Source organism: Ixodes scapularis, unplaced genomic scaffold (genome assembly GCF_016920785.2).
Source record: "Ixodes scapularis isolate PalLabHiFi unplaced genomic scaffold, ASM1692078v2 PGA_scaffold3__209_contigs__length_174095766, whole genome shotgun sequence".
Lineage (NCBI taxonomy): Eukaryota > Metazoa > Arthropoda > Arachnida > Ixodida > Ixodidae > Ixodes > Ixodes scapularis.
The window spans coordinates 83,689,775-83,711,237 of record NW_024609868.1 but is presented as its reverse complement, the minus strand read 5'-3'; the positions used below and the strand labels follow the sequence as shown (position 1 = coordinate 83,711,237).

General features: G+C 45.1%; 1 protein-coding gene across 1 annotated transcript in view; it reads left to right on the top strand.

Moving 5' to 3' along the window:
• Positions 1 to 13,586, top strand: part of LOC8030685 (lysyl oxidase homolog 2) — a 60,299-nt gene extending 46,713 nt beyond the window's left edge. Inside the window, exons 5-8 of the mRNA XM_029979612.3 lie at positions 344 to 481; positions 3,336 to 3,453; positions 4,611 to 4,863; positions 12,876 to 13,586. Of these exons, the coding sequence (XP_029835472.2) occupies positions 344 to 481; positions 3,336 to 3,453; positions 4,611 to 4,863; positions 12,876 to 12,998 (632 nt within the window). The 3' untranslated portion in view covers positions 12,999 to 13,586. The remainder of the gene's footprint in view (positions 1 to 343; positions 482 to 3,335; positions 3,454 to 4,610; positions 4,864 to 12,875) is intronic.
• The last annotated feature ends 7,877 nt before the right edge of the window (positions 13,587 to 21,463 follow it).

The window sequence follows — 21,463 nt, the reverse complement described above, 5'->3', positions numbered from 1 at the left end:
ACAAAAAATAAAAATAAAAGTGTGGGACAAAATGGCCAGATGTCTCCACCCTAAGCAAAGCGCACATGAAGGCACCCAGTAACGCTTTTTAGTTACTTTCAATTACGGGCGTAGCACTGAATATTTTACTTGCATTGTCTATGCCATAACAGTCTTGCATGTCATAACAATCTTGCATTACTTGCAAGACTGTTATTATCATTGATAATAACAGTCTTGCGTCAAGAGCGCCTTCTCTTGCTACTGGATCACGTATTACGGAAGTAACCTTTTGTATATATCACGTGATCCGTGCCGCCCCCAGTTGGTGATAAGCGTGTGTCTCTGCTATGTTGGCGAACAGAGCTGGCCGACCTTGTGATCGACGAGCAAGAAGTCGAACGATCTGCGTACCTCGAGGATCGTCAGCTGCTCTACCTCCAGTGCGCCATGGAGGAGAACTGCCTCTCCACATCGGCGTACGCGCTCAAGAGCGACCCCGGTAAGCTCCGCTCATGATACCATCTAGCTTGCCATTTCGTCCACTTGCTTATGAACACTGGTTCCAACTATTAAAGAAACTCCAAACACCCATAAAACATTTTTAAGCGCTTGTACGTCACAAAATATTTTTTTCTTAATTTTTTTTTTTTCGCGGAACATTTACGTTGCGAGGCAGATTTTAAGTTAAAGGCCAATCTATACAAAATTGTATTCTGCCGGGAAGAATACCGGTTCCCAGTTTTCCTCTCTCCATTTCTTCTCGCACTCTTCTCTCCTCCTCTTTCCACAACAGAGGACCTCTGAGCTACTCTCCACAGAAAGGAGGAGGGTCTCCCTCTTTCTTGAAGAGAAAGAAGGAAATGGCGGAGAGTTTTTCTCCTTTCTGGTAGGTTGTCGATTCCAAAGCGCGAATCCAAAGTGTGCTTCTAATTCAAAACATAAATATTGATTTTTTCTTCTTTTTTTTTTTTGCGGGTGCTCTCTTCTTCCGCTTTCCCCCCCCCCCCCCCCTTTTTTTTTTCTTGCCTCCCGCCTCCCGCAAAAACAAAAAAAAAAGTCATTCATGTCGTTTAACACCCAAGGCTATGGTGAAGAAAATAAGAGAACGTCTTATGGTGAATTCCACTCGTAGATCTCGAGCGCTTTCCAAAATCCGCGAGGGAGGGAAAATTCCGCTCTGTGGGACCCGCTCCGAATTGACGAGGGGAAGATAAGCTTGCATTTTTGGAGCGACCTCCCCCACACCCCTCCCCACCCCTTCTCCCTCCGCCGTACAAAATGGCCGCTGCTCCAACTTGACTAGCCCACCAACGCCGGCTGATCTTTCCGACGACCAGTGACGACTGTCACTGCTTAACTGCAGAAGTAACACGCGACACAAGCCGGGCGTGATTATACGTACCGCGGCGCCCATGTCACAAATAACGAAGACGTCCGTGTTCGGCACCGTCACATACCTTTCGGCCGCCTTAAAGCGGCGGGGCACGGACAGCGATTGCCAGCGGTGGAGTTCAGATTTGTAGTACGACTTTAATAAACACAGAGGTAACAAACCATCACTTGCGCGGTCGTTGCCTAACCACTTCTTGCTTTATTTCACGGGAAAACGCCGAGGGAATGCGGTGTAAAAAGGTAAACAATCACTGGCTGCAGAATGAATAGGCCTAACCTTGCGTCTGCCTCCGGCTTTTCTGTCGTTCCTTTTCTCGTTCTTCCTCTCACTATCACAGACGTCAGCACTTACGATTTGCCACGCTCCACATTCCCGGCTTTTTATCCCTGATCTACGCGAGGTAGAAGCGTTCGAGCCGTCACAATCCAGAGTAAACAACCGACACACCCGAACAGATCCAACTCCACGACCCGACCGGCCCGCCGATCTCTCCAACCTCGCCGCGCATGCGCACCGCCGATTTAGACGGAAATCACGTGGGCCGCTTTGTCAACTTCCGGAGAGATCTGTGAAACCCCGCAGAGCAAGTTCGGCGGAGTTTGGGGTGCTCCGTGGAACGGGCGCTGCCAGAGATCTACGAGCGGAAGATGACCAACTTGAGCCAGATCTGCGAGCGGAATATGCGCGCTCCAAATGGAGCGCTTTTGGGGCGCTCGAGATCTGCGAGCGGAATTCACCATTAGAGTCAGCTAACTGGTTTATTTCTCAAGCAACCTATATAAACTCACACAGTCACTCTCATTCACGTTCTACAGAGAAATATTTTGGTGAACGCAATTTCAAATATAAATATAATACCCATTCACAAGAGATCAAGTGGTCCAACCAACAATACCATCATTATCAACCACTTTCTATCCAGAGATCATTTTCAAATGCAAAGAACACATACAAGAGACCACGTGGTCATACCTACAATACAGTGACCATTTAATGTGGAAACTCAAATTGTCCATTCGGTAAAGTAGTGGCTAAGAAGCCCACAGATTCATGAACACGAATTAGTGAGATATTCATTATGAAGAGTAATCTCATTGTCCCAGATCAAGTTTAGAAAGCTTAGCAAGAATTTAATTTAGAATGCATATTATCGTGCACTGCATAATGCTCTGCATCTAAGGTCGCTCTGTAAACAGGTGCCAACAATGTGCTCCGCCATAAATACAGAAAAGTCTTCTGGTGCAGCAAGAAAAAACAAATCTTGATTGTTTTATTTGATAATTTATTTTGTTCACAACCGCGCTCGCAAACAATAAAAAGCTGTTGAGTTATGGCTTCCCGCTTTAATTTCTTTTCTGCTAAACTATATTATGACAAAAATAAGAACACCTGGCTGAGAAACCATTTGTACATCTTATCTTGACAACTTATTTCTTATTCCGATTACGCGCGGAAAAATATTCCGTTGCAAATTAAAATAATATATTCAACTGAATTATTATTCTCAATAGCCTGTCGGCGTTCCCTGCACAACTCTGAAATATTATCTGTAAGTTTTCTCGCGTCAAGTTGAGACTCAACTGCGCCGTGCCTTTCCATTTTTAACAGCACACCTTTTAAGGGCTAGTCTCCCCAATATCGTGTCTGTCAGCGAAGAAATGTCGACACAGCACTCTGGACAGCTACCGCCTTCTATGAGCGACGGACGACGACAACCAGACAACCGGCTTGTTGGTTGTCTGGTTGCCGCCGTCGCTCATAGACGGCGGCGACCTTTCCAGGCTTTCCACTCTGGCTTGCCGACTTGCGGCCGGCCATTACATCATTCCCACCATAGTACAGCTTCGCTGGTCTTCCTTTTTCACCAGTGTGCAAGGGCTGAAAGTTTTTTCTTATTTGCGCCTCTCGTTGAACTCGAAGTTTAGGGACCACCCAGAAACTTGAGGCCCTCTTGTTTCAGGCTGGCTGTACGAGAGTCGAAGGCTACTGCGGTTCACGGCACGGGTGGCCAACGTCGGAAGTACAACGTTCAAGCCGTTCCTGCCCAAGCACGCCTGGCTGTGGCACTCCTGTCACATGTGGGTCCCTTGCGGCACACAGATACGCGCGCCCATGTTACGGAACTTTAATGATGTACACTGGATCGGTATTGCAAGTTATCAACAAATTGGCAACGTCTATGTAGACCAACTCAACTCTCTGACGTCGTGCCACTGCCGTGGTGCTGCTGTCGGTAATGCGCATGCGCAGATAACTCGCTTCTGGCGAATCAGATATCCGCGCAAGGGCAATGCCCACACCCGGTGTTGGCAAACGCGGGATTGATTATAAACGGTGTGTTGGTGGATAAAACACCCCTTGCGCGGTTGGACGATTGTGAACGTTTTATAGACTATTGCCAGTCCACCGTGTCTCTGCTCGTGCGGGCGATTCTGTGCAAATGCCAAAGCTATGCTCACACGAACGCTTCACGTGCTTGCACACAAGGGGCACCAGTCGCGGCGCAATGCTTGCCATTTTCTATACACACTTTCTTGTCGATGTTTAACTAAATCTCATGGGTTTTCAGAAGTTTACTAACGTCCGGAAGCTACTTGAAATACCGAGATTCCACTCAGATTCCTCACTCAATTACAAACGCGTGTGCACAAAAAGGCTAAGGACATCAGTGTATTATTTGGCTAGAAGGGGAAGTGCGGGCAAGAGATGTACTGCGATTCAACATATGAGGTGCCTCGATGCCAGCTATGCTTCGAGGGTGGAGACACCCATTGATTAACGCGAAGAGGTCGATCTGGCGCGGCGGGCAACATCGGGTCCTGCAGCTTTGCACTGTGTGGATCTAGCTCGTGTGAAGAAAAGCTGTCTTAGGATAATTTGCGAAGTACTCACCCAGGATGGCGCCGGCGAGAGTACCAGAAAATTGACCTAATGTGGCGGGTGCCTCCACGCCTACTGCCCGCAAAGCTTCATCTGAGGGGAGGGCGGTAACAGGGTGGCAGCGCCTCTAGCACTTCTAGAGTTAGTAGGGATAGGTGCTGCAGGTTGGCAGCAGACGCAGACACTCCCTTCGCCGAGCAGGCGTGTGTGTGAGCGAGAGTACAAACGTTTAGAATCACTAGAGTAACTTAGAATCATGAATGCAGCGCGGAGAACAGTTCTGGATATGCTGCTTGCTTTAGGTGATAACATGATGACACTACACTGGGCCATGGCGCGTCGTCAACGCTTGCAGGCACTACCACTCAATGGAGGTGTTTGCCCACTTCGACGTGTTGGACCTGGAAGGCCGTAAGGTGGCCGAGGGCCACAAAGCCAGCTTCTGCCTGGAGGACAACGTCTGCCAGCCGGGAATCGAGAAGACCTACTCGTGCGCCAACTACGGCGACCAAGGGATCTCCATCGGGTGCACAGACACGTACGCCCACAACATTGACTGCCAGTGGGTCGACATGAGCGACGTCGCGCACGGACAGTACATCTTCAAGGTAACCCGACATTTAGACTTGGCGCAGTCAGTGCTGCCCACCGGCTAAAGGATATTTGATTCATGCATTCCACACCATGTGCAAGATCGTCGAAATTCAGGTGCGTCACCGATATTTCGAACTAATGCACCTCTCTCGCAATCTTTTAGAGGGATACTGGGGCTATTTGCTTTAGCTACCCCAACTAACTATATTTTTGGAATCACCGGTATTTACCCTTTCCGATATAAGATTTGGTATCACGAAATTCAATATAGTTATTGAGAAATCGGCAAGTGAGAATGATGCCAAAACCAACATTCAAATTTACCTGTGCTTTTCCGTGCCGTGACATTAGGGGAAGGCAAGTTTGCAGGTCGACCGGGCAGTCTAAAAATGGACTATGCCGAGAATTTTTGTGTTGCTGCTCCTGTGCTGAATTGAGCTTAGAATTCATTTATTTGACTCCATGAAACTACTTGTAATCAGTTGGGAAAAGAGTCTAGAATCCAAAGTGTAAATCTCTGCCTTCCGCTGACGTCACTTTTTCATTGTTGCCCATAGAGACTTGCACTTTAAGAAACACTGTGAGGACCGACATACTATGTAGTAATGAGTGTTCTTCCCTACTTTCAGTGGACTTTGGCTTCCCCCAGGGGTTGGTACTAGCACCTTTGTTGTTCTTGCTATTTATCAACGATATTCCCGACTAGATTTCTGTCAAAATACGCCTTTTTGCCGACGATTGTGTGCTGTATAATGAAGTCAAGTGTGTTGATGACAAAATTAAGCTCGATGATGATTTGGACAATATTTTAAAATGTTATGAAACATGGAAAATTTGTATAAAGTATGACAAAAGTGCGTGTATGTCCATCACTAATGAAAAGAAGGCACTTTCATTTTCCTATCACATAAGCGAACATATCATAAAGAAGTTACTGAATTCAAGTATCTGGGTCTCTGGATCAGTTCCGACCTTAGATGGAATAAACAAATCAGTTTAATTTCCTCTAACGCACTCCGTAGACGACTTTTCTCGCACAAACGCTACAATCAGCCACTTCAGATACTCGACTCCTGACGTACAAGACTTATCCGACCGACCCTAGACTATGGAAACATTATTTTGGACCTCGCATATAACGAATACAAAATAAAGCTGCCAGAATTATTTTTAGTGCCTATAAGAAGGCGCCCATTTCCGTTCCCCGACATTGTTGTGGGCGCCGCCATTTTGGCTCGTATGCAGAGCAGACGCAACTGCCCATCGTTATGATTCAGATGTGCGACTTCCTCAGCATTAGATGCGGTGATAGGAAGGTCATGTAATATTGACTTACTCTGTCGCAAACTCTTTAAACATTTGTGGAGGGCGGAAAAGCGTTTCCTGTGATTTCAGATAAAGCTTCAGATAACTGGCAACCATGAATTTAAGGGGCAATATGGCCAAGTGTCGTTATTCTGAAGCGTAGCTTATTTAGAGGCACTAGGTAAAATGCTTCCCCTGGCAAATAGCGAGCACTCGGCGCGCGCTTGACGTGCGGATTCTTGTCCCCTTCGCGAGCTGCGAGCAATCTTTCCCTATGCCGCTTGTAGATATGAAGTCGGTTGGACGCTTGCCGAGCCGCTCCAACCGATCCGTGGGGAAGTGGTGGAGCGCTTCGAGCGGTCCGGAGTGCTTCTCCGCGGTGCCTTTTTCGGAGGACTACGATCTGTAGTCACTCGGAACATTTCAGTTTTGTCATCAACGTTCCCGCGAAGGAGCGAGGGAGTTTCGCAGCTTTTTGGTTTCGACTACTGGATGGGCTCGCAATTGCTGTACTTTCTTTCGTTAATCTCGTCATGGCCGACTCGACCGAGCCTATAATGCGGCGATGACATCGTTAGAGTTAATTTTAGGAGGTATAATAAAACGCCGTGACAGCGAAAGCAGCGACAGCGACGAAGGTGACGAAGATACCGATTTAGCTCGGGTGACGACGAGGCAACGTACTCGCGAATTATTTGCCGAGTATAGTCTTGCCAGCGAAGAGGCCCAAGATATCGCGTTACGCCGAAGACGTTGTGCGCGCCTATTCGGATAAAGAGCTAGGCATGTCGTTTGTTTGTTGTGTGGTCACTGTAAAGTAATTAGAATAATTAGAAGACAATACGCCAGATACTCCGCAGATAGAAGTCGCCCTTGGAGCTGACGATTGCTTTACGGTATACATGTTTGGTAGTGCTTAATTGCATCCTACGACTCGTAGAAGTACTTCTATAGTCGGTGAGAGGTCAAGAAAAAAGTGAAAGTTCCTCCCACACCTTTCCAGTTCAGCGGAGCGAACGGTGGAGAGAAAGCGACCTCCCCTTCAGCATTCGCTCTACTAAAGTGGAAAGGGGTGGGAGGAGCTTTCACCTCGTTCTTGACCTGTCACCGACTATAGTGGTGATCATCAAGTTTATATAACTAAGGAAAAATAAATTTTGTCTTAACGTCGGGACCACCACTACTCAACTAGTAAACAATCTGGGGTGCTTCCTATCCGGGGTTCATTCTTTCGGAAAGATAGCAATTTATTTATTTATTTCAAAATACTGCCAATCCCCGAAGGGATTATTGCAACCATTGGTACATAATAAAACGATACATGTGAGGCATTTAACAACAAATGAACAACACTTCTCGTCATTCAAATCATCTAATAATTACGAAAAAAGTTCATCTTCGACTGCATTGATAAATGATTCAACAGTGCCGTGACTGAACACGTGTGCATCAAGGCTATTCCAGATTCTAATGGCAGAGGGAAAAAATGAGTGTTTAAAAGTGTTATTATAAAACGAATAGTCAACAAGTGTATGGCTGTGCTTGTGTCTAGTCGGTCTTGTGTTAGACAATTAAACGTACTTGGATGAGTCAACCTTAAAGGCGCCTTGTAAAAGAAGGTAAAGAAATTTCAGACGATTTAATGTTGCGAGGTCAGTAATGGTCTCTAAACCTGCTCTTTTCAAAAGCTCTGTGGGGGAGTCAAAACGGCAATACTTGCGATAAACAAACCTAATTGCCTTTCTCTGAAGGCTTTCAAATGTGTTTATGTTTATCTTCGTGTGAGGGAACCAGGCAATATTTCCGTATTCAAGCACTGGACATGTAAGGGTTTCATATGCAAGGAGTTTTGTTTCACAGGACGAAGATTTTAAGGTTCTCTTCAGAAAGAATACTTTCGTGAGAGCTTTATTAAATACATATTTAACGTGTGCGTTCCAGTTAAGATCAGATGTTATCAAGACTCCTAGGCACTTATACTCGGTGACTCTATGCAAAGGTTCATCTTTAAGGCTATATTGAAACTGGGAGACATTAATTTTCTTTCTCGTAAAACTCGTGGAGACTGTTTTTCTTTGTTAATCATCATTTGCCAGTCATCGCACCAGCCTGAAATCTTTTCGAGAGATTTGTTTAGTAGGATGTGATCATCTTGGTTCTTAATTTCTTGATATATGATACAATCGTCACCGAATAATCTTATGTTATTATCAATGCCATCTGCTATGTCATTTATGAAAAGAAGAAATAAAAATGGAGCTAAAACGGAACCTTGTGAGACGCAAGGTTCCGTTTTAGCTCTACAGCAACTGGTCGCTTACTTTGTCCATCGTAATAAACAAATTGGAAACGATTTCGTAAGTAGTCTTCAATCCATGCAATTATCGGTCCTTCGCCCATAACATGTTTAAGTTTTATTATCAGTTTGTCGTGGGAAACGCGATCAAACGCTTTCGAGAGATCCAAAAACACTGCATCTACCTGACTTCTGTTGTTTATGCCCATCGTGAAATCGTGAAGAATCTCAATTAGCTGTGTAACTGTCGATAGTCCACTCCTAAATCCATGCTGATGTGGGAACAAGATATTGTTATTTCTTACAAATGATGTCATGACTTTGAGAATAATATGCTCGAGAAGTTTGCAGCTGGTGCAAGTAAGTGATATGGGCCTAAAATTTGAAGCTAGAGCCTTATCGCCAGATTTATGTATAGGAATTACTTTCACAACTTTCCATTTGGCGGGTACCGAAGGAAGGAAGAGAGACTTGTTAAAAATTAGCACTAAATACTTGCTATCCCATTCGGCGTATCTTTTAAGAAACATATTCGGAATTTCGTCAGGACCGTTACCTTTTTCGGTGTCTAAATTGAGTAAAAGTGCAAATATGCCTGGTTCCGTAACTATTAGGCTTCCAAGTTCTTTAGCAGTGCTGCGTTGTGGTAGAGTTAAACTGTCATTACCATCATCAGCTGTAAATACCGACTTAAAATAATTGTTAAATTCATCTGCCATTTTTTGTTTCTCTATGGAGCTCATACAATTCATTTGAGACTTTTTTGGGTTAGCGTGGTTTCAAAATTTCCGAGGTGACGTTTCCATGAACTCGTGAAAGGTCACATTATGGTACTTATATTTGGCTTCTGTAGTTTTTAATTTAAGAAGTTTAGAGTGCTCTGAAATCTTTGCTTTATAGTCGGTGTTATCCTGGATAGAGTGTATTTTAGATGATTCCCTTAGCCGCTTGAGTTTGCGTTTCAGGTGGATAATTTCTTGCGTGATCCATGGGTAGTGCTTTCTTGTGATTTTTTCTTTTTTTTGGAACGAACTGTGTAACGCAGTGCGTGACAATTGATTTAAACTCGTTCCATATGTCGTCACTACTGACATCTATCTTATCACAAAGTTCACGGAAATCATAAAATCTATGGGCAAGGTAGGTTAATATACACGCGTCATCGGCACTGTTGAAATCAAGTACAGTTTTGATGGTGCCGTATGAGAATCTAGATGCACGTATAGGTGTGGTTCATATAACTGCTTTATGGTCGGATATGCACGTTACTACTTCAACATCGATTTGCCTCTGGGGGAAGTGGTGACTAAGAAATACAAGGTCAAGCAAACTGCTGTACGTTCCCTGCACCCGTGTTGGCTCTCTTACGATTTGTGACTGATTAAACGCAAATAACATGTCTAATATTGCATCAGAGGTAACAGTGCCAAGTTGCAGCGAATCCCAGTTTACCTCAGATATATTAAAATCACGAGCCATAATAACCGTCTGATTTTTAATGTGTTGTTGCATGTAATCATACAAGTAGTACAGACACTTGTGGTTGGAGTTTGGAGGCCGATAAACAACACCTACAACAACAGAATATTCATCGAATGACACTTTGCACCATAAAGATTCAATATTTTTCACATCAGGCATATGTTCGTAGGGGATACCTCGTTTTCGAAGTATTGTTACTCCGCCACCTCTAGTCGTTCTGTCTTATCTCAGAATGATGTAATTTGGCGGGACAATTTCGCTATCAAGTATTGAGGGATGTAACCACGTTTCTGTGATTGTAACTATGTCTGGATTAAATTTTAAGAGAAGGGACTCCAATGCGTATGCTTTATTTTGAAGACTCCTTGCATTTATATTTACGACTGTAAGCTTAGATGGTAGAATGTGGCTTTCGGTTAGTTTTCGTCGGGAACATCGTTTTTTTCCACGGGAATTATGTCTTGTTTTATCTCATCCTACGCATAGAGATGCCCATTTATGCGAACCTTATCATATGTTAAGAAAACTTTTTCTCGCTTATCTCGGTTTGCTTTAGTGTGTCCCAAAGCTTTTTACGTATTTGCTGTACGTGTCGGGAGAAACCTTCACCGATTGAAAAATGTGTTCCTTTCAGTTGGACGCAGTTTTTCAGCATCTTTGATTTATCTCTGCTGTCCAGTAGTCTGAGTATGACTGGTCGGATCTTGTTGTCACCCTGTATCCCGAGGCGGTGAATTCTTTCGATGCCTGCTATTTGTACGCTTAGGATTCTCTCGAGAATTTCACCTACGACTACTCTTTCGGGTGTCTGTCTGTTTTCGTTCTCTTGTTCTTTAATACCGTAGACAATCAGATTCGACCGTCTACTTCAATTTTCTAAGTCGTCTACCTTTCTGGTAATAATTGTAACAGTCGTGTCAAGTTCAGTTATTCTCTCCCGACATGCTCTGACGTTCTTCTGAAGCGTACTGAGACTTTCCAGTTTGTGCTCGATTGCAGAAAGTCTGTCATTTGTTGTAGCCTTTTCATTTTTAATTTCCTGTATGTCCCGGGCGATTTCTTTCAGTTGCTGCAAAAAGGCGCCTGTTTCTGGGCCAGGGTTGACCTCGACATCCCCACTCAGCAAAAGTAGCATTCTCAGAGAGAAAAGCAGATCGCACAACCACAAGTAACAGGACCGTGGGCACGGCAGAAAAATCAAGCAAACATGATTGCTACGTTAGGACTTGCCAAATCGTTTGCTTACCTAGACGAGAAAGACGAATGGGTTGTTAGCCCTCATGTTGGCAGTGCTGCCGTGCCCAATGTCGAGGAGTGTCTCGCTGCGCCGTTTTATAGCCCGAAACGGTGATGTCACAGTCGAAGAAAAAAGTTCATAAAAAACGAACGACTGATTCCAGGTTCGAAGATAGATGCTTGCTGTCGTTTAGCGTCGGTGCGATTCCCTTGATGACGGAAGGAAACGGGGTGTTGCGGCGCGCAGCATCGCTGCCCATGTTCAGCTCGTTGACTGGCACCAGCACAATGTCAAGCAGGATCTGGACGAGAAAGACAAATGGGTTGTTAGCCCTCATGTTGGCAGTGCTGCCGTGCCCAATCTGCTGCCGAACCCAGTGGGAACCGAAACTGCCAAGAAGCGGGGGCAGACACTCTGAGAGCATTGGCGCTGGGAGCCTTACGCTCGATTTGCTCCGTAACGCGTGCCACTGGGGTGGATCACGTGACCAATCGCTCACGGAAGCCGACCGCTCAGCGACCGCTAACGCGGAGCGCTCGGGATCTGCCAGGGGAAGAAGCTAAAAGTATAGAAACTCGAAATAAAAATTAAGTGTTCCTTTTTTAGGTTTTTGGAAGATGTAACGAGTAACGTAGTTACGTTACCCGTTACCAGTAATAGGGAGTTTTTGTAGACCGCGTTTCCCCCTCCGATAATCACTCCGCAACGAAGAAACCACTATTGAGCCTGCGCGACAATGGCCTTAACTGTTGAGTTCCGGGTATCGTAGAGGGTTGCGGAGAGTGTTGCAGGAAGGCGAAAACGATCTACGAAACTTCTCTAATAAGTAACGCAAGTACCTTACCCGTTACTGTTTTCAAAAAGTAACGAGTATGTTATTACAAGAAAAGTAACGCGCTACCGGTAACGACGTTACATGTAACACGTTAGTGCCAACGCTGGTCGCAACACATAAAAACGCGGAGACTAAAAACGCAAGGTGCGACACATTCTTCGCATTTGATTGGATCAGTTGGGAGTAACACAAGGCGAGAAACAAAAAAAAAATGAAAGACGTTTATAACACCCTGTAACGCCGAATTAGAGAGCAGCCCTTGAGGAGGAGGAGGGAAGGGTACTTAGGGAAGGGCACACCCCCCCACCTCCTCCTCACCTCCTCATTCTCCCTGTTACTCCTCCTCCCCTCCCCCTTCTCCTCCTCCTACTCCTTCACCTCCCCCTCTTCCCCTCATCCTACAACATCCTCCCCTCCTCTCCTCCTGCTCCCCTTCCTCCTCCCTCCTCTCCTCCTCCTCCCCTCTTTCCTCCTTTTCCCCCTCGTCCTACCCCTCCTCCTTTCCCTCCCTCTCCCCATCCTCCCCTTCCCGCTCGTCTTTTCCGCACGATGCATCATGGGAAATGTCTCATAATGCACCGCGCGGGACCCTCGTGACGTCACGTGTGACGTCATGGGTCCCGCCCGTTGCATTATGGGACATTTTCCATAATGCACCGCGCGGTTGCGCCGATGGCCACGGTGACGCCGCTCAAGCCGGAAAGGGGAGCCTAAAAGCTGCGCCCTGAAAGAAGACCACGAGAGGCTTGGCTGACCCCATTGACTCGTAGCGTTGGTAGTGCTCGGTTGTAGGTGAACATAGGATATTGCACCGCCCTCTCTGAGAACGGAGCCTCATGCCTCGACGCGCATGGGCGCATATCCCGCGCAGGTGTCCATCAACCCGGAGTACAAGATGGCCGAGATAAGCTACGACAACAACGCGGCCCTCTGCGACCTCACCTACACCCAGACCTTCGCTGCCGTCACCAACTGCACCTTGGTTCGGCCGTGAACTATGAGGACTCGTCCTCTTGCGGCGCCCAACTTCTCAACGGAGCACAACCAAACAAAACTGTGACGAAGGCAGTTGTGAAACGCTTACGCCCTCGCCCTATTAAGCGCAGAAACAAAGAACAGTGCTTGCAGACGTAACGAATACTCATAGACCTTTGTAAGGGCTGTCTTCGCAGATAAATCGGCCTCCGCAAGTACCTTACCCGTCACTGTTTTCAAGAAATTACGAGTGTGTTATTATATTACAAACGCGCGCTACTTGCCGGGGGCAAGGGACGCCTCTATTAATTGCCCTCTGTACGCTGCCATCTTTTATACTGCGCTGTGGAACGCATTCTGGACATGTGAAGTTCAGCTAGTGGCATGATATAAGAGCGGCACGAAGGTCTTTAAGATGTTCCGCCTTCTGCGCAAGTTTTCCGCCTTTTATGGTACTTCAGCGTCTCTTGATCTTCGAACATGCACGCTCTGCCAAAGGATGACGGAAGGCAACGAGCCCGTTCGGATTGTATAATAGCTGGTCAACTCGAAAAAGACGACCTGCGTTTCCTGTCCTTTCAGTGATTAAAGCTCTGTTTGCGGAATATGGGCGCCAGTGACTCGACACTTTTCGCCTGGTCTAAGTTATGACATAGCCTCCTCTATACTCACAAAGCCTGGCAGTTCGACGACGGAGCCATAAAGTGCCCGGTCGCAGATTTGGAGCGCGAGGATCTGGTAGCACAGAGCATCGAAGAGCCATCTCTTGGGGAATTTGGACGTCAGCGTACAAATTTTGCAACGGCGAGAACTCGAAACACACTTGTTCGCTTGGGAGAAGTGTGTTTCGGCGTCTCGCCGCAGCGGGACGCCAATCACGTGGATCTCTTCTCATCCTTTGTCTGCCGCTCCACATTTTCCCTTTTGGCGGCCGCTTCTCGTGGCGATCTGCCAGGCTTTGTCAGTATATAGGAGCATATATGGTGATGAGCGCTGGAAATATGTATGACCTGTTACGCGGTTAATGTTATTTGTTATAAACCGCTTCTGGGGGCAACCTTAATTTTTCCCAAATACTGGGACGACAAGAGAAGCGCCTTCAAACTGAGGCCTGCTTTTTTGTGAAGAAACCCCTTCGGCAATTTTTATGTTATTTTATTTTACGCGTGGGAGTTACCAACTGGCACCAGAAGAGCGCATTGTGAACCGGTGGAACTCTCGAAGATTGTTCGTGTCGCCAGGTTTATCGAATGTCGGCGACCAGCGCTAGTTGGTTGTTCAAGTGTTTCCACGGCGGAAACCTTATGAATCTTATCAGGCTTATAAGCTACTGACGCAGCAAATTCATAACTTCTTTTTAGGGTGAAAGTCTGTAGACATTCGTATACTGAATGTCTGCAGGCTCCCAGAATGCTTCCAAGGTATCGCATTCCAAAGTCTACTCCGGAGGCCCAAATTAAAGCCTTGATATCAGTTGTGCTTCTTCCGTACTCATACCACCCAGATTATTTACTAGCATGTGTAACGGAATTATGATCATAGGGGTCGTCCTTATGCATTTCTTGTAAATTTGTGGGAGGTTTAAAAGACCAGCTTTGCCGTGTTCGTGGATTTACCTGTATACGGAGTGGCTACCTCACGCTGTAAAACGAACCGAAAAAATCGTCACCTGCATATAGAAATCTCAAACTTTCTTCAAGTGTGCAATCAGGGGGTTGGTTTTAGCTTGTGAAATATTAAGGCGTAGTTATTTTTCTGTAAAACGTCAGACCAACGAACTTATCAAAGCCAACGGCGAACGTGTTAGCAGACAGTGAGTTAAAGGGATGCTGAACCGAAATCTGGATTCCCCAAAACACGCGGCGAAAGCGTGCGACGGGATGCTACAAACACTAAAACATCACTCATACAGCGATATCTCGAACGGATGACCGTATTTTTTTTTTTTTTTTTAAAAAGAGTCGCATTTGGCAGGAATGTTGACGTCATGTTGCTCCGAAAAGGAGAGGGAACGGCCTCGCGTCTTCTCCGCCTCGCGGCCTTCAGGGAGCGAAGCGGAGAGAGAAGGACACTAGGTATCTTGACGTCACCCACCTCGTCGGCCTGGTTCAATCTCGACTTCATTTTCCAAAAATACGGCCGTCCATTTGAGATATCGCCTTACTAGTAGTGTTGTAGGGATTGTAGCGTCCCGCCTACATCTCCAGCATTGTTTTTTTTTTTTTTTTTAATCCAAATTTCGGTTTATTATCCCTTTATCGAGGAATGCAACTTGTGGCGCCCTCTCCCGAATGGCGCCACAAGTTTAATTCATCGGTAACTTTGTCGTCTGCGAACGCGTCCACCATTCACATTAACAAGTTCGTTGGCTTAATTTTTTTTTTTTTTTTTTAAGATAACTGGGTGTTTTTCGATAATTTTGGCCGACCACGTCCGAGGACCATTTTTAATTTTGATGAAAAAAAATATTTTGTTGACTCAACGTCCACCAAACCCAACGGACGTTTGTTGTTGTTTCTTGGAAAACAAAAAGTCATTACGAAAATTAATTAAAAGCACACTCAAGCCTGATTCAAATGCTACGATTTTTCTTGCGATTATGCAGTTGGAACGTCGCCCGTGCGGCAAAAGAAAATGTTGGGAGAAGCTGCGGTGCACGGTGTCGCAGCTTCGAATTCGGAAGCAATATCGCATCATTTGAATCTGGATTAAGTTTGAAGCGCTTTCTGCGGATTGCGCAAAGCTGCATTTTGGGCACCTTCCCTAAAATGACTGCCGTGGCTATGGGTCTAGAAATATTTACTGGCAAATTAACTTTATGGAGGATTCACCCAAGGTACTTACCACGGAGTATCGACGTTGTTTAGAAAGAAAAATATCAAACACGGCACATTGCGCAATAATGCTTAACTCTGATATGTCCCATTACGCGAAAAGGCGGCGTCCGCTGTGCCCGAAAGATGGCCATAAAAATACGTCATCGAGCGCGCGCCGCTCAAGGTCAAAGCCGAAGCGCCACAGAAATAGAACACAAAGAAAAGCACAGCAACGCAGATGCTTCGTCACAGAAGCTGTGAAGCCGGCGGGGGCGCCGTGCCTGCGCAGTGGGGGATTGTGATGTCACCGCCGGAGTGCCGTGTGCAAAAGGAAGGCGTGGCGCGCTGCTTTCGGTGCGTCAGTTGCGCTTCGGACTTCATCTGTGCTCGTTGTGTGCCTCGTGCGATGGACTGTGAGGTGACCGCATCTACATCTACGGCCTCGACATCGACAGCAGTGTCTGCATCTACGGCGCGCACACCAAATAAAATACCGGCTGAAACAACTTTATACGCGTAGAAACATTATTAAAAAAAATCTCACCCCCGGGACTATATAGTGCCTTTTGCATTTCTACATCTAAGCAATCTTAAAACTCTTTGGCGTGTTTTTTTTTTCTTTTTCTTTTTTTATATATATAAGTCTTAGGATTTCTAAATTTTGCCAGCATTTCCTCTCGTTACACTTTGAGCTGAATATTGTTGTTCTGGTTAGTGGTATAACTTTAAGGAAAACAACTCTCAAATGATGTCATTTTACTAAATGCAGATTAATTCGGACATCAGTTACAGAAGTGCCATCTTCGATTTTTTTTCACTCTTTCAATTTACGTTCAATGATATGTACGAACAAAATCTGCAAAAATATGTTGCCTTACTTTTGGTAGTTGAAGTTCTAAGGCGAGCAATAAGATCAAATTGGGCTACCGCAGTGCTGTGAGATGGCGCCACGTGTACATATCCATACTTGACAAGGTCAATATTTTTACAGCGTTAAACCGCACGGGGGGGGGGGGGGGGGGGGGGGGGCGGTCAGAAAGAACCAAATTGACGGCACAGAGGACGACGGCGGGTTTGAAGTGAGACTTGTAGGTGCGTTATTGCACTACAGTCGCAAAAAATGCGCATGGGCCGGAACAATCGAGATGCGCAGTCATGTTGCATGCTTCCTCTGCGTACGTCATGGAAAGAAAGTTGCGGCTTGCTAGCCGACGGCATGTGTCCATCGAACGCACTCAAGTCAAACTCCTGACCCGAGAAATCTCTGCCGCGGGCAGGGCATATCGACACCAGACTTGTACGTAATCCGTCACAAGTAACGAAATTAATTTTAATCCCTTATATTTATCGGTAATTTAGTAACAGAATAATTACATATTTTCTTGAGTAATTTTAAAGTAATTCCCTAATATGTTTTACGTAACGGATTCGTTGTGATCCGTTACATTTTTTTTTTCAGGACCAGCACCCCCCTTCTAAAAAAATGTCATTTTTATTTTAGTAAAGTTCAGCGGCAGTGACACCGTCACGCGAATTGACCAGCGCAAAGGGAGGCTTGGCACTCTTCAGTTCCGCAAAGCCCTTTTTGTAACACCAAGCTACTGAATCGTTTTTTTTTTTTTTTCACCCTAACGATATTAAAAGATCCAAATAAACATTTCTACAAAAAAAAAAGGGGGGGGGGCAGTTGTATCCGCTCTTTTAAATGCCTTCTTGATTTCTTTTTTTTTTCTTTTTGATCGAGGGCGGGGAGAGGAGGACACCTAGAGATTGTGTGCCTTTTCGAGAAGCTCGAGGCGGTAAGTGCACAGACAAGAATTAAAAATGTCCTTCTCGGTTATAGTGACTACGACGATTTTCATGTCACCCGAGACAACCCTCCGTCTGTCTTAAAATCCACTAAAAAGAATGTGATAATATGCGTAGGTATCATTGCTACAAGCGTATTTTTCTGCTTCTTTCACCTTATTTGACCCAGTATTAAAAGCTACTTACTTTTTTGTAGTCCAACTTCTAGGGTTGGCTCACTTTATTTGTGAATTCCAGCCAGGTTATCTGCACCTCCGTCACCCTTTTTGTGAGTCAGCTTTTTGCGGGCACTTCGAAAATGGCAGCAATCTTCCTTTCTCTTCCTGTTTTTACCCCAGCAGGACGCATATTATCTCAAGCAGATATGTTTACAAATAAAACATAATGGTGGCTGACGTAGACTTGATATTCTGGGCTTGAGGAGAGAGTGAAACTCGCGAGCCGAGCCGTAGCGCGGCTTACTTAGTACTCTACACTTTGCTGCCCATGGCATCAGCGGACGTCTATCTTGAGTACACCGGAGTAAACTGCAGTCGGTCCGTGCTCCGTGCGTTTTTGAACGGCACCAAGAAAGGTACACGAGGCGAACGTGCCTTTACATTTCCTTGTTTTAACCAACGTTCTATTTAATTGTTGTTATGAGTGTCCTGGCTATTTTTTTTTCTCGATTACTTATATTTATATATTGGAAACTCTTATTCACTTGCGTTTCAACCGAGGCTCGACCTGTTCAGAACCAAAGAAAAAAGAATATCGCGCCAAACCTTATTTATTATTTAATTAGCACTTTACTGTTACCAACTCTACTAAAACTCTCGAATATAAGGCAAAGGGTGCAGCGATGAAGCTTTGCTCTATCTTCGAGCTAAATAGTACTTCCATTGCTTCTCTGAAAAAGCTCAATGCAGAGCATTAAATATTTGTGAGGCACAATATGGAACACCCATCCAGTGCCTCAGCTCAAATGGTGTTCAGCGTAGCAGTCGACATCTTCAGTAAGAAATGTCGCAATATGTCTGACAAGACTTTCGAGAGCCAGCTGTTGCTCAAAATACTCAAGGTCAATAAATGGAACAGGTGGCAACAATAAGAACTTGAATAACCTTTTTCGTTTTGTTTTTTAATTGAGGAAAATATTGTTGAAAGTAAAGCCACGAAAGTAACGGATTACTTTTTGGGGTAACGGCCACTTACTTTTATGAGAGGGTAATTGTAATTGCAAAAAAATACAATTTAGCCTTGAGTAATTGTAAATGTAATTCCTTACTATTTTTTCAGTAACGTGTAAAAAAGTCTGATCGACACTATCGGAGAGCACCGGCTGCATGGTAGAATAAACGCTCGCAGGAGCTTCACCAAACAGCAGAGGGGTACACCCTGACGAGAAAGGCGACCTAAGGCAGAATTGTGCCCGCTACTAAAAAAATGTAATGGATTAAAATTAAAATTTACCGAGCCTCAGCTGTATTGTATTACTGTGACAAATTACTTTCGCTGAAAAGTAACGGATTACTTTAATCGTAGGTGACATTACAAATTACGTTCACGTTACTTTTCCGTACATATATATATAAAAAACAATGAAATAATTTTGATTTCTTTTAAATGTTCTGCTACACTACTTTTCATGTCTCATACGCCCGCATTATGGTAGTCCTTGTAGAAATAAAGTATTGTATTTAAGAGAAAGAATGTAGGTGCACTTCGTTCACCCGTAAGCTGACAAGGCAGCCAAATCTGCCACCACACTCGCCATCCCGCTGGGTTACGGCGATTGGGAATGATTCCTGGAATTCTGCAGAGATGAAAGCTAGCGATGCGCATGCTCAGTAGCAGCGTCCACCTCCTCTAGGAGATTCAGAGGTCTGACCTACGAAAGCTCCCTTTTGAAACGAGAATTTTAAGCGTGAGCGTAACGTCTCAAAGCTGCGGTCTCGTGCCTGTAGCTTTTTAGAGCGCAGCTCGCAGGCGCCCGTTTGTGGCTTGAGCGGCGTCGCCGTCGCCGTCGGCGTAACCAAGGTCACCCCAAGGTCACGTGAACCCCAGGTCACGTGACCCCTCTTAAGGTCACGTGACCCCCAAGGTCACCTCAAGGTCACGTGGCCTCCCCCCCCCTTCCCCCGAGGTCAGGTGACCCATCCGGAGCCTATTAAAGAATGAGGGGAGGAGGAGGAGGAGGGGTCTATCCTCCCCTCAGTACCCTTCCCTCCTCCTCCTCAAGAGCTGCGCTCCCATTCGGCGTTACAGGGAGTTGTAAACGGCTTTCACTTTTTTGGCGCACTGTCAGCTTATGCATGAACGGTTTATGTTGCATTCGGTACTAAAAAAATGCATGGGCGCGACCGCTCGTTTTTGAGCTTTGGTTGAGTGGGTGGTCGGACGATCATATTGCTTCAGTTTCTGTTGTATTTTCATATTTTTAGAAAAGTAACAAGTAATTATTACTTCCAGAAGGAAATAACGTGGCAATGACGAAATTACTTGAAAAGTAACGGATTACTTCCCAATTCTGGATTCTGACAGGTTAGCAAGCCAACCTAACGCGCTATGATCGGCGACCACGGTAAAAAGGCGGCCATAAAGGTATGGACGAAATTTTTTGATCGTTCTTATCAGTGGTTTTGAAATGGGGGTCCACGAAGGCATTCTAGGGGTCAGCGAAGCACAGCCTCATAGTAAGCCCGGCAGTAAAAGTTGTATTTTTTCAGACTGAGAAGAAACGTTCCAATTTTGGGTGAGCTTTCTAATGTACAAGGTGTCACAAACGAATATTTACAGGGTTTTTTCACCGCAAAAATAAACTAGGCTTCTCCGAACGCTCGTTCTCCGCCCAAACGTAGCGCTAGAGGTCACATCCCGATGCCAAAGTTTCAGCTCGGTCCGCTACCTTATTCATAAGTTATAAACGATTTTCTGAAAATTTCAATGGAAAAATGAAGCCCATTTTTGCCCGTTTTTGGTTTCTGGTGCCCATAGAGCCCCGTGTATTCGAAAACTCCGTCGGCCGCCATTTTCCCATTGAAATTTACAGAAAATAACTTATAACTTTTGAATAAGGTATGGGATCGGGATGAAACTTTGGCATCTGGTTGTGACCTCCAGCGCTTCCTTTGGGCGGAGGATGAGCGTTCGGCGATGCCTAGTTTATTTTTGCGGTAATTAAAACTGGAAATTTTTTTGGGACACCCTGTATATGTCACACTAAAACTTAGTTATATATATATATATATATATATATATATTAAATTACTATCATAATTAACCAATACTTTCCCTTTCCCGCACCACGAACGGTGTCCTCCATCATCTCTGCCGATCCACGGCCACGCTGAATGGAGTGGTAAATGATGGAATAGGAAAGTTTCAACGAATCCTGGAGAGAAGTTCACCAGAGGCAAGCTCACCGGAGAAAAGCACACCGCGATACCGGCGGATGCAGAGAAAAGCTCACCGGAATCGAGAAAATGCGGAGAAAAGCTCACCGATATTTTTTTTTCTTCGGTCCATATGAAGGCTGTTGGATCATGCGTAATATATATCAATTTATTATCATTAAAATTCGTCAGCTTTCTAAAAGTGGATATGTAATTTTCTTTTAAATTTCTTAAGCTTATTGGGTATATTGCTCCGAAATTAATAAATGCGGGCGAGTGTTTTCTTTGGTTTAGTCCCTGGGCAACGAAGAACTATCTGAAAATATTACGAACCTGAAGAAGAGGAAAAAGTTCGAAAACTTAATAATGTCTTCCAAAAACCTAAAAAGAAAAACTGTAAATTCCGAAAATCCGAAATTGCATGCGCAACAACGCGGTGCCCGAAAATCTTTCTGAAGCTTTTGTTAACCTTTGAAAACAGGAAA